The 12510-nt window shown below is 37.2% G+C and overlaps 1 protein-coding gene across 1 annotated transcript; it reads left to right on the top strand.

Annotated features, from left to right (window-relative positions):
- The first annotated feature begins 1606 nt into the window (after window positions 1-1606).
- LOC117292923 (WW domain-binding protein 11-like) lies at window positions 1607-11923 on the top strand. Its single transcript, XM_033775096.1, has 10 exons — window positions 1607-1747; window positions 2364-2395; window positions 2744-2837; window positions 2986-3083; window positions 3402-3489; window positions 3917-3979; window positions 4696-4780; window positions 6976-7178; window positions 8890-9081; window positions 9736-11923. The coding sequence occupies exons 1-10, from the start codon at window positions 1684-1686 to the stop codon at window positions 10653-10655; spliced, it is 1839 nt and encodes a 612-aa protein (XP_033630987.1). The 5' UTR covers window positions 1607-1683; the 3' UTR covers window positions 10656-11923.
- The last annotated feature ends 587 nt before the right edge of the window (window positions 11924-12510 follow it).

Below are 12510 nucleotides of genomic sequence, written 5' to 3'. Positions count from 1 at the left end.
GAAATCAACCATCTAAAAGAACACAACTTTGTGTGACAAGGGTGTTTTTTTCTTTCATTATTATCTCGCAAGTTCGATGACCGATTGAGCTCAAATTTTCACAGATTTTTTATTTTATGCATTTTATGTTGAGATACACCAACTGCAAAGGCTCGTCTTTGACAATTACCAATAGTGTTCATTGCCTTTAAGGTTTTTCACAAAAAGATGGGTTAAGGGTGGGGGGCTTGTTACTTGGATTTGAAATCAATTTTAATCTCATAGCATGTCCCAATGCTCATCATCGACAGTGAAGGCTAGTCTTTGACAATTACCAATAGTGTCCACTGCCTTTAAGTCAGACTTGATGGAAGGCAGAATGCAAATAATTTATTTAAATTAAAGAAGAGATGAAAAAAGGTAACTATAGCAAACTATTTAATAACTTGCGTATTTCAAACATCAGAATTGGCAAGATTCTTCATGATTTCAGAGTTTTAGAGTTCAAATCAGTCGATGGGAGACTAATTGACCAAACTGATAAACTTATATATTTAAGGTAATCCAAGCCCATGGACCCGTCTTTACAATTATTAGAGACAGCCACTGGTCTTACAAACTTAATTTCATAATGTGTTGAACTAAAAATCTGGATCCTGCTAAGCGGTCAAGGCCGGTAGCAGGTGTTCTCATGAGCTAAGGTGTTACCACCATGTTCAGGCTCTTGCTTCCATAAAAAATAAAATCTGTTTTTGATAGGGAGTTGTCCGAAGAGGGCGGTATTTATTTTTCTGAAGGTTGAGGATGATGACCATTATGCAAATGTTTAAGTTTGGTTCTTCCTTCGAAAGAGAAGAATGTGAAATGTGAAATTGTATTTGAAAAATATTTTGTTATTTGTTAATAATATCAAGAAGTGTTTGTTAATATTAATATTGATGATGATAAAGTGGTTGATTGAAAGCAATTGAAGCAGAACAGAGTCATTAGTTTATTTGTGCGGAAATATTAGTCCAAGTTTGGAGGAATGAAAGTAAGTTGTTTTTGTCGACCCAGGTAAAAACACAATATACATTTGATAAAAGTAAAGTATTTACCCCATGTTTATGCCACCTTTGGTTCAAAAGTTGTGGGAAAAGTATAAACACAAAGAATTTAAAAAAAAGAGGGTTATGAGACGTTTATGAAATTGAGGGAGACACCGATTCTTTTAAGAGGAAACCACGTTCCACAGCATTTCCTTTTTAATATTCATTTATTTGTTTTATTTCTTATTTACCCTGGGGAAACCTTTCAGTGAGAACACTGTTTTTAAGGTGCCCAGCCCTAAAACAAACCGCATTACAACAGTTTATCAATTTATAGTTATAATATAAAAACACTATAAAAGTATTTAAGGTTACGCAAATAAAATCAAAATTATTATAATCTGGACCAGCCAGTGCATGTAAGAAATGTTATTAGGCTAGCTCCCAAGTGCAAACTTTGATTTATAAAAAAACAAAAATGATCATGGGTTTTCTTTTGCATAGTAAACAAAATCTTCAAATCAACAAAAACTCTGCACACACAACAGCACGTGATAGCGCCCTCTTACATCGGTTTTACCGCACATGCATGTGAGATCGATGGTGAACTGGCTGTGTGAAGGAGTACGTGTTTTCACCAGCATCGAGGGTTGAAAACCCATCATAAATCGCCAACATGGGTCGTCGTTCGATAAATACAACAAAAAGTGGGAAATATATGAATCCCACTGACCAAGCACGTAAGTTTTAATCTTCTTATTTCTTATGGGAATGGCGCAATCATCATATTAATTTAAATTGTTGAATTTTGAATCTCAAAATGCCGACACTCGATCATGGGAAAACGTACTGAACTAGTTTCGTGATAAAAGATTTTCCTCAATATCGCTCTAGATTAAAGATTGTGTAAAACATCTTTTGAAAAGCCCCTTTAGTCACCCTTTTTGATGACTGTACATCCACTAAGAGTAAGACATTTTGAGATTCCGGTCAAATTTTGAGCCATAAAAGTAAAACTTAAAAAGAAAGAAAGCAAGCAACAACAACAACTTCAATTCAAATCAAAGCAAATACAAACAAAGATTACAAACTTGTGACAATTTGATCCTGAATTAATTGAACACACAACAACACATTGAAACTGTGTGTAGCAAGCCAGGAAACACACATGGTTGCACTACTTCATTAACTGTCTTGACACCGAAAGTTTTTATGTTCATTGTTCAATTCATAGAACTATGTGCATATTTTTGTTTTGAATTGAGCATTCATTGATAACTGTTTGTTGTCTCAGTAGTCTTGCAATATATATAAGTTGTGTTTCCCTCGTTTCTCTTTTTATTTTATTTTATACAGGAAAAGAAGCAAGAAAAAGAGAACTGAAAAAGGTACAATAAATATTATTTATCCCAATGTCATCTTATTAAACCGTTGTGGTCCAGCTGCATTCAAACTGCCTCTACTGTACTCCTTACTAGCCTTCGGGCTAATGGTAAAAGGTTTAGGAGGCTTGTACATTTCTCCCACTTACGTTAAGGACTCTATCTATCTATTGAAAAATTAGGGCATCACAAAACTGAATTTGACCTTGGAGACTTTCTTTAAACCAATGACTCTTTTCTCATTACAATATTATGACACTTCATTACAATATGACATTTCATTACAATATGACATTGCAAAGAAATTTTTTTCAGCACTGAGCCATCAAAATTGTTTTGCTTTTTTCCTTCCAGAATAAGAAGCAGCGAATGATGGTCCGCAGTGCAGTCCTCAAGACTAAGGATCCAAGCGGGATCTTCAACGACTTGGAAGCTTTGGATGAATTAGGTATTTATTTATTTATTCATTTCAGCAAACACAATATTAAACCCCGAAAAAGTACGTAACTCTGGAGGACTAAATTCTTCACAATTCAAATTCACTTTTGTACAAATGTGCTTTTAATAAATTCCTATTTGGTATCTTTCTTCACCAGAGTTGAACCCTGAGACGGTGACAGAACTGAACGAGAAGGTCATCAAAGACAAGAGAAAGAAACTTAAGGAGACCTTGGACAGGGTCCTTAAACTTTATGTGAGTATTCGGCGGTGACCGACCACATCACTTTGTTCTCCTGCAGGCCAGATTAATTTCTTGTTAGGGCAAGGCTGTTCTTGTTTCTTAGCGAGGGTAACCTTTGTTAAGCGGGACATTGGTATATTTCTACTGAAGCATTTCAAGGGGCATGGGTGCAACAGCCTTCATTACCACGATGAAATTCAGACCTGTTCATTTACAATTTGTTAACATCAATTGAAATTAACTGTGATGTTTAGTTTGCAACATATTGAAAACTTGGACCGCAAGAATTTAGCAATTATAAGAGCTTCTGTTATTTTCTGCAATCGACAGAGACGAGAGGACCCGGATACCTATGTGGAGTTCAAAGCCATGGAGGTTGACTACGAAAAGAAGAGAGCAGAAAAACTGAGGAAATTTGGTGAGTTGTCAATTCAGACTAGTGGCCTAACACTTTGTTGCCGTAAGGGCTGGGCAGTTTTTTCCTTAGTAAGGGAGCGCTTCAAAAGTCAGGCACGTTCTAGGAGCAAAATACTTTTGAGACACATACTTTTGAGACACTCCCAGAGCGCCTGCATCAGGGAAATTTATCTCGAACATTAGAAGGGGCAAAAAGGCAATGACCAGGGGGCTTGGAGGCTGATTAAAGTACTACTGCTTGAGACCACTTGCATTGCCGCCATTTCTGATGTCAAACAAACTTGTACGCATTAATAGCTATTAGTCTATGCAGGCTCGGGTTTGGTAAAAGGATTCAGAAAACCTGAAAAAGAGTGACTTCTTTATTGTTATCATACTTCACAATTGATTGTTTTTGACCTCCATGTGTTTTGTTTTCTCTATTTCAGAGGCAATCCGAGATGCTAGACAAGTAAACGTTGAGTCCATTCCACTCCCAGATACACCAGACAGTAAGATCAATTTTCTTTTCTCATGATCTAAGACAAATAGGCAGAAAAAAAGTAGCAAAAGTAAACATCTAAACAAAAAACCTTTATCTAGAATTTATTGTTATTTTCAAGTTGTACACATCAATAACACAAGTTATGTATAGGACTAGTCAGTTTATTCAAAACAGTGTACTTTGATTACAAGGCTTCACTGTATTTTTGGAGCCCCTAAATACTCAATCTGGGTCTTTTAAAAATGGCCAACAGGTTTAATAAATGGCTTTTCGGGGCTATCCTTAGATAACTTTGTGCATTTTTTCTTTCTTGTTTTCTATTCTATTTCTATTTATTTATTTATTTCCATTGTTATCCTCCTTTACCTGTGTATCTCTTTTTACGTTGTTCTCACTGTTTTAAAATCTGAATAAACTCAAATCAAATTCAAGTACTGATTGTTTATCTCCTGATTGAAAATGTTTTATTTGTTACTTTTATAGGGGAGTTTTTAATGTCACATTTTCAATTGTTGTATTTTCTAACCATTCGGCCTGTACATAACTGTGATACTTTTGCCTTGTATTTGCCATTGTTTCCATTTAAATAAGACATTGTCATTTAATATGTACAAGTTGGCGCACTTTTGTTGCTAACAAGAAGTCAAATTTTAATAACCCATGAATAATAACAATAATAATAATAATAATAATAATTGTTAAATTGTTGTCAATTTTTTGCAGTGCCCTCATTGATCCCATTGCCCCAGGACATTCCTCTACCCGGTGCCCAGCCGCCCTCCATCTTAAAAAGAACCTCAGCCTTTGGGTAATGTGCAACTACTGTCTCAGTTTAATTTTAGCTGACAAGTTTTCAGCAATGTGTTATATTATCAACAGCTCTCAAGTGTTTTTTTACCATTAAAGTGTTTATGGTCATTGACTTGTGGAGCAATTTCAAAAAAGTATACCCTGCCTTTAAAATTTGCAAAGATATTCTTCCTTATTAAATTGCTTGCATTCACAGTCTGTTTTGGATGTTGGTTCAACTAAATGTTTTGCATTTCTTTGGTTTTGTATTTTTTTTGTCTCCCTTGGCTATAATGTAATATTTGTGAATTGGCTAATTTTGTTGGCTGGGGCTTTTGCTGCCTGTGCCTTTTTTAAAGTATTATAGTTGACATTGATATTTTATGTGTAATTTTGCACACAACTTTATGTGTTTGCTCCTGTTGCACGTTTTATTGAAATTTCCATGGAATTTCTATGTATCTATATGTGACCCGCTACGTGAAACTGAGTCAGTTGTTGACAATTTCAATGATTGAATTGCATGCATGGCTGGAAAGAACACACCAACAGCAGTAATTTGGTATGTCTAAGCTTTGGGGTGTAGCGCGTTGCTGGGTTACTTCCGTTTGAAATTAGCCAATACTGTACATCATTTTTTCTGAAGAACGTATTGTAAGTAAAGTGATGTTTTAAACTACCAATTCACGCAAAAGGATACAAATTAGACAAAGTATGATCACAAAATTGTTGTATTCATAGCTTTATTGCCTAAAAGTAAATGTTCTAAAGGTTAACCATGCAAATATAGATCTTAAAAAGTAAAACAAAAATATTTAATATATTTTCCACATTAAACTGTCCATAACTTAAAGCCATTATACACTTTCGGTAAACAGTATTGTCCAAGTCCCACACTTCGTGTATCAAAACTTATATATAAAATAACAAACCTGTGAAAATTTAGGCTCAATCGGTCATCGGAATCGGGAGAAAATAACGGGAAAACCCATTCTTGTTTCTGCACGTTTCGCCGTGTCATGACATGTGTTTAAAATAAATCCGTAATTCTCGCTATCGTGAATTTATATTGTTTTAATGTTTTCTCAAAAAGTAAAGCATTTCATGGAATAATATTGCAAGAGAAGTCTTTCACCATTACCTTCTGTAAACCCTGTAAATTATTTGTAAATCTGTGAACTTTTTTTTTTCTGTACCGAAAGTGTATAATGGCTTTAATAATGCATTGGGCGACATCTGACTCATTTCCACATAGTGGGTCACATCATATAATTGATATTGATATTTCATATGTAGATTTTCTAAATTGTAATGTACATGTTCCTGTTGTACTTAAGTATTTTCGTTGTTGTCAGGATTGTCTTTAGATAATAATAATAATAATAATAATAATAATAATTTATTTTTAATATAGCGTCTTACATAAAAAATCTCAAAACGCTGTACAGTGTTTTACATATTATAAACATTCAGCTAAAAAGAGTAAGCAAAATACAGCAAAATTACATTGTACAATAAGAACGACAAAAACAAACAATGACAAACACCAAAACGAGACAATCAACAGAATTATAACACCATAGAAAAGGCAATGAAAAAAAAAAAAAAATGTAAAGAGTCAGAGATAATGTCTTTTAAAAAGAAATGTTTTGAGGTGAGTTTTAAAATATCTAAGTTGGTGATAATCCTCAAATGAATGGGTAAATTATTCCAAAGGGTGTGAGCATAAATAGAAAAAGCCCGATCCCCATAAGATTTGCTAGGCTTTGGGCCAACTAAGGAAAAATTAAGTTTGACACCAACACAACTTCTAGTATGAATATGAGGAACGTAAATTGAAATTAATTCTGACAGATAGCGAGGGGCCGATTTACCATGATGAATAAGTTTAAAAATAACACAGACGATTTTATATTCAACACGAACTTTGACTGGAACCCAGTGTAAATCAAAAAGGAATTGGTGTCATATCTGAATGGCGATCCAACCGCTTCCTAATGACAAGACGGGCTGCAGCAATTTGAATATGTTGTAATTTCTGAAATTGATAATTGTATAAACCAAAGTATAAGCTATTGCAATAATCTAACCGGGATGTTACAAAGGCATTATATTTCTATATTAACTTGTGTATTGCCTGGAGTTTTCTTTTGAAAATAAGTAGATAACTTTTCGGCATAAAATAATTTATTTTCTTATTTCCCAAAATTACAGCATTCCTTTACCTCCGCCGGGCCCCCCTCCTGGTCCCCCTCCAAGCATCGTACCGGGTTTGCCTCCAGGGAAGAAACCTCCCGGTGCCCCACCGGGTCTGCCACCCTATGCGACCGGCCCCTACGCACCTCGATCACCCCCTAGGGTGTCCTTTGCTGGGCTGGCACCTCCAGAGGAAAGTGAACCATACAATCCAGAACAAGGTGAGGGAGGTCATTTACATATCATTTGCATATCATTTGCATTTAATTTGCATATTTCCAGTGCAAATCAGAATAAGTGGAATGGATTGATTTAATGAATTGTCTGCATTGTTCCTTTTTAAAATCCTAATTTTTCATTCTTGTTTCATTCTTGTTAATTGAACGCTGTTGTATGTAAATCGTTAAAGATGCTATGTCAGATTTTTGGCCGATTTGACCCAAAAATTTTGATTCAAAATTCAATAGGTATTTTGATGGGGGTCGAGAAAGTTACAATCTTTCATTTGAGCCATTGCTCGAAAAAATCCGCCAATTATTAGTAGCAGTGAAATAAAGTGCTCAAAATTAGTTTTTGTCGGGATCCCGACAATATATCACGTGACCAGTTCTTATGTGTTTTATAAGAAACAAATTAAATTTTTGTCGTGGTTCCTGACCATTAAAAGTAAAAGTTATTTTCATAATTGTATCTGGATTTATTGAGTCCTGATCTTGACACTCCTGTCCTTATGCAAGACATTTAACTATTAAAGGTTTGCCTTTCCGATGGGACATAAAGCCATAGGTCCTGTTTTGGCATGTTTTGGTGAGCGGTTGAGAGCACTGGATTCAAGCTCTGGTGTTTCTGACCAGCAGAGTGTGGGTTCAAGTCCCAGTCTTGACACTTGCTTTTGCCTTGCCTTTGTATGGTATTTGTTCACATTTTAAGTTTGAGTTTGTTTTCTTCTTGCATTGTAACTTGCTTTTTAGTTTAGTTTACTTCCAGGTTGAATTACCAGGCTTATTCCTAATCTTTTATAGGTTTTTTTGTGAGGCCTAGTTTTGGTTAATTTACATAAATGGCCATATGAAGGTCCTTTATCATGACATTAGAATACTTTTATTAGAGAAAATAGAATTAGCTGTTGCAAACAGTTTACCAACCGAAAAATAATGTGAATAAATGCAAAAAAATAGATAATTGCCTGACTCTTCAACCCCCGCAGTGTCTTTAGAAAAAGACTTAGCTTTTGAGAAAGACCTCGCTAGAGTCGAGGAAGTGTCAGGCGAATTATATTTGTTTGCATTGTTAGTTGTTATTATATAACACCCAAGCAGATCCTTGCCATTTGATTGGAGGATTGTCCGTCACGTGATAGCAAATAAAAGTACCATTGCACGCTGAGTCACTCACCGTGTTTTTTCGTTCCATCCGAAAAGTACCATTGCACGCTGGCAGCGTGCAATGGTACTTTTCGGATGGAACGAAAAAGCTGAGTAAAAACATCACTGCGTGCGCGTGTCTTTGGTAACGCAGCAGGTGTTACTGCAAGAAGGCATAGTAAAATTACTAGCATTCGGCTTCTACAGTTGAAATTGTTTGTTTTGAAAGTTGTATCTTTCAATCAAAATGACAAAGATCTACTTGGATGTTATATAAAACAAATAATAAATGTTTTTCATTCGTGCAATGGTGCGAATATGTTCACTCGTTGAAAGCTGGAATGTTCCATTCAACTCGGCTCCGCCTCGTTGAATAGAACATTCCATCTTTCAACGAGTGAACATATTCGCACCATTGCACTCATAAACATTCATTATGTGTATACTATTATTAGTTGCCCAATATTACATGGACCTTTGGATGGATCATAAAGCCATAAGTTCGGTGATCTCTCATAAAAAAAAGAAGAAGTTTTTTAAGAATTTTTCTTCTTATTGTCTCTTCAAGATGTGTCTGACATTGAGGATGAGGAGAACATGGATGATGCATCCTCATCCTCCTCCTCATCCGGAAGCGAAGACGAGGATGAAGACGATGAAGACGATGAAGATGATGATGATGATGAAGACCAAGTTGAAGGTGATGAAGAGAGGCCGCCAGCTGCCACAACAGAGGATTATAGTCAGAGAGAATTAGAAGGTTGGTTGAACAGGTTGAACATATAAATGACAGATAAAACAAAAGACATCTAGACACCTCTGGCTATCACAATTGAGATACAGAGATGTTCTGCTACAAGATTTTGTTTAAATACTGATAACCATTATCATTTATTTGTCATCATTCACAGAAAAATAAAAACATTACAGCACGATATTCATCCTACTAAAGTTATGTTAAAGCTGTTTTTAAGTATTCAGAAAGGACTGTACATAGGTCAGTAAATATAAAGACCAAAGACAAATATCACATGAAGACTCTGATGACAGGAACTAAAAAAATAAACTAAACCACTATTAATTTTGGTTTTACCCTTATACACCGATGTGTGTTGGCACTGTACGCTCAGTACATACACCGGGTTCTTTGACAAAAATCACAGGCATAACTCAAGTGTGATTTCAACCCACAACCTTTGTAATTCTAGACCAACTAGACCACCGAGATTGCTGGGTGGCTAGAGGCAGTTTGAATCCTATATTATAGCAGCGGGTACTAGGAACCCCCATTGCCTTCAGGCGATCAGAGCTTATAAGCCTCTGATTAAGATGTTATTTAAAAAACATACAGAGCTCATTGTTGGTATACACCCATCGAACCGTTTGTTTTACTTCTGTATATCCCAATCGATAGGGAGGCGCCCAAGAGGTGACAAGGAACGGAAGAAAGAAATGCGCCTACCACCAGGGATGACCGCCCTCCAAGCTGCCATGCTGAGGATGGCTGGTCAAGAAGTCCCTGTGGTTGAAGAAGACGAAGAGGAAGAGGATGAGGAGATGGAGGAGGAAGAAAAGAGGAGAGAAGGAACAGAAAACAAACCAGAAAGTCTTCAGAGAGTCGCCGTTGTTCCAGTTTTACCGCCACGCCCCCCTCCGGGGATACCACTAGTACAGCCAGGTGTCGTTGCAATACCACCCGGTCCGCCTCCTGGTCCCCCAGTTCGCCCCCCTCCTGGACCCCCACCAGGGTTTCCGCTGCCGAACTTTGTACGACCTCCCCTCCTTCGGGGAATGCCGCCCAGGATGCTACCTCCAGGACCCCCGCCGGGTAGACCTCGCGCACCTCCTCCCGGTCCCCCTCCGGGCGTGCCGCCATTGATCCGCAGAGCACTTCCCCCACATCGATTACCGCCCCCGCCAGGGCTTGGACCTCCTCCCGGCATGATGCCGCCTAGGATGCGTCCCCCTGTTCCTGCTGCTCAGCACGAGAACCCGAACGTACTCAGTGCTCCGCCGAGCATCCACAAGCTCCCGATGAAGCCGGATGACATCACTGTCGAGAAGAAATCGTCAGCGACGATAGAAGCCAAACCACAGATCCGAAATCTCCAGGCCGATGTCACGAGGTTCATGCCGACATCGCTGCGAGTCAAAAGAGACAAGGGCAAGTCAAAGGGACAGAAATCTGATTCAGGCATGGAAGAAAAGCTCATTAAGTCAGTACCAGTGCCCAAGGCGCAGCCCACTGTGCCAACAGCGACCAAGGATGACGCATACGATCAGTTCATGAAGGAGATGTCGGGACTTATGACTGTCCAGGAAGAAGAAACATGAGGGGACATGGAATAATCAATGTTAACCTTTTTTACTGTGACTTTTTATAAAAGTTGTCCATCGTAGGGTCTAATGTTACTAATGCGCTGTTGTTGACTGTAAGATGTAACCACAATTGGTTATCGCAGAGGATATTCTCATGCTGCAAGTTAAGGTCAAGCAGTAGAAGGAGACTAGGGCCCATTTTTGTAAGCTCGTAGTAAGCACACACAAATTGCTTAGCACCGAGAATTCTTGCTGAGCATAAACGGGTTATCAACCAAAATGCCATAAAATGTTGTCTGTGACTGGTTCCATGCTTTTTTGGGCTGAGCAAAAAAAATTGATGACCACAAGTTTCCATTTAGTCAATCATCGCCCAATTTTAAAATTGATTGAAATGACCCCCATTAAACCATTCTGTTCCAGGTTTTTATTTCAAGTCATTGAGAAAGAACTAATTGTTTTTTGTTAAAAAATGTGGAAGCAAAAATAAAAGATCCACCAAGAATATGTGTTTCCCTCCCACCCTGAATAATGCTTCTTTTGTAACAAACTGTTTATAGACCTAGTACTGGAAATTGTTTCAGGTGTGTTGATTTCTATCCAGTAATAGATTTTTACAAATTACAACCTGGAAACCCTTTTTTTCCCGGATATGACAGTAAAACTCCCTTATCATACTGAGAGTTGTTCATTAAAAACCTGATTTTTTTCTTTTTTTTTCAGGATTACCAACAAAATTTCCATTTGTTGAATATTGCTTGTTACTGGTATTCAGCAATAGTTTGCTTATCCTTAAAATCACGCTGAAATTCGGTTGGTAATCCTGTTTTTACCTAGGAAGAAATTTCATGCTAAGCAAATTTTTGTGCTTAGCAGCTCTATGAAATTGGGCCCTGGTTGTATCGTAAACTTGGTTAAGATCCCTGGCTACTTGGTTACAGGTTGTAACAAACATTAGCGCCTAGATAGCTTAGTTGACGAGCACTGGCAGGTTAATCTGGATGTCGCAGATTCAAGTCTTGCTCTAGTAATTTTTTTCTTTGCTCAACTTGAAGTAAAAAACCAACAAGATACTTCTGTCGCTCAATTTAGACCCTGTACTTTTCAATATCAATATCATTTGTTTCGTTCAACTCGTCAATGCGTTTATTGCAGAGAAAGAATCAATCGAGTTTTTACTGGTTTAATTTTTAGAAAGACTCTATTTTCCACCTGGAAATGTTTGTATAGTCCACAAGTTAACAAATTGAAGAAGCAGCAATTAAACAGATACTTGCAAAATAGTCTCTCTGTATGTTTTTGTCTTCTTCTAATGGTTTTGTTTTAGGCAGGAATCTACATCCATTCTTTGATTTTCTTCCTACATGATTTGGCACTCCACACTAGTGTTGAGCCCTTTTCACATACAGCAAATTAGCAAGGTCCCTTGCTTAATATTTAGCATGAATTTTATTTAAAATTGCACTTTGTGTGAAAAGACTTTCGAGGGTCCGTAGTGAAATCTTCTCTTGGATTATATTTCCTTCCTTCACGCGTTGGCACTCCACATGTTACTACTATTGATCATGTTTCACACGACAGCAATTTAGCTGGGGTCCTCTGCTCATTTTTTATCATAAAATTGTAAACAAATTGCATTTCTTGTGAAAGAACATCAATGTTTGGAAGGTCCATGGTGACTTCTTCTCTTTGAATAAATTACTAGTGTTGGGCCCTTTTCACACGACAGCAATTTAGCAGGGGTTCCTTGCTTAATTAACTTCAGCATGAATTGATACAAATTGCACTTCGTGTGAAAGAATATCAATGATTGGACTGACGCGGTGAATTCTTCTCATTGGATTACATTGTACTTAATCATTAGCAAGGT

This window comes from Asterias rubens, chromosome 7, assembly GCF_902459465.1.
Source record: "Asterias rubens chromosome 7, eAstRub1.3, whole genome shotgun sequence".
Classification (NCBI taxonomy): domain Eukaryota; kingdom Metazoa; phylum Echinodermata; class Asteroidea; order Forcipulatida; family Asteriidae; genus Asterias; species Asterias rubens.
This window is presented reverse-complemented; position numbering and strand designations above follow the sequence as displayed.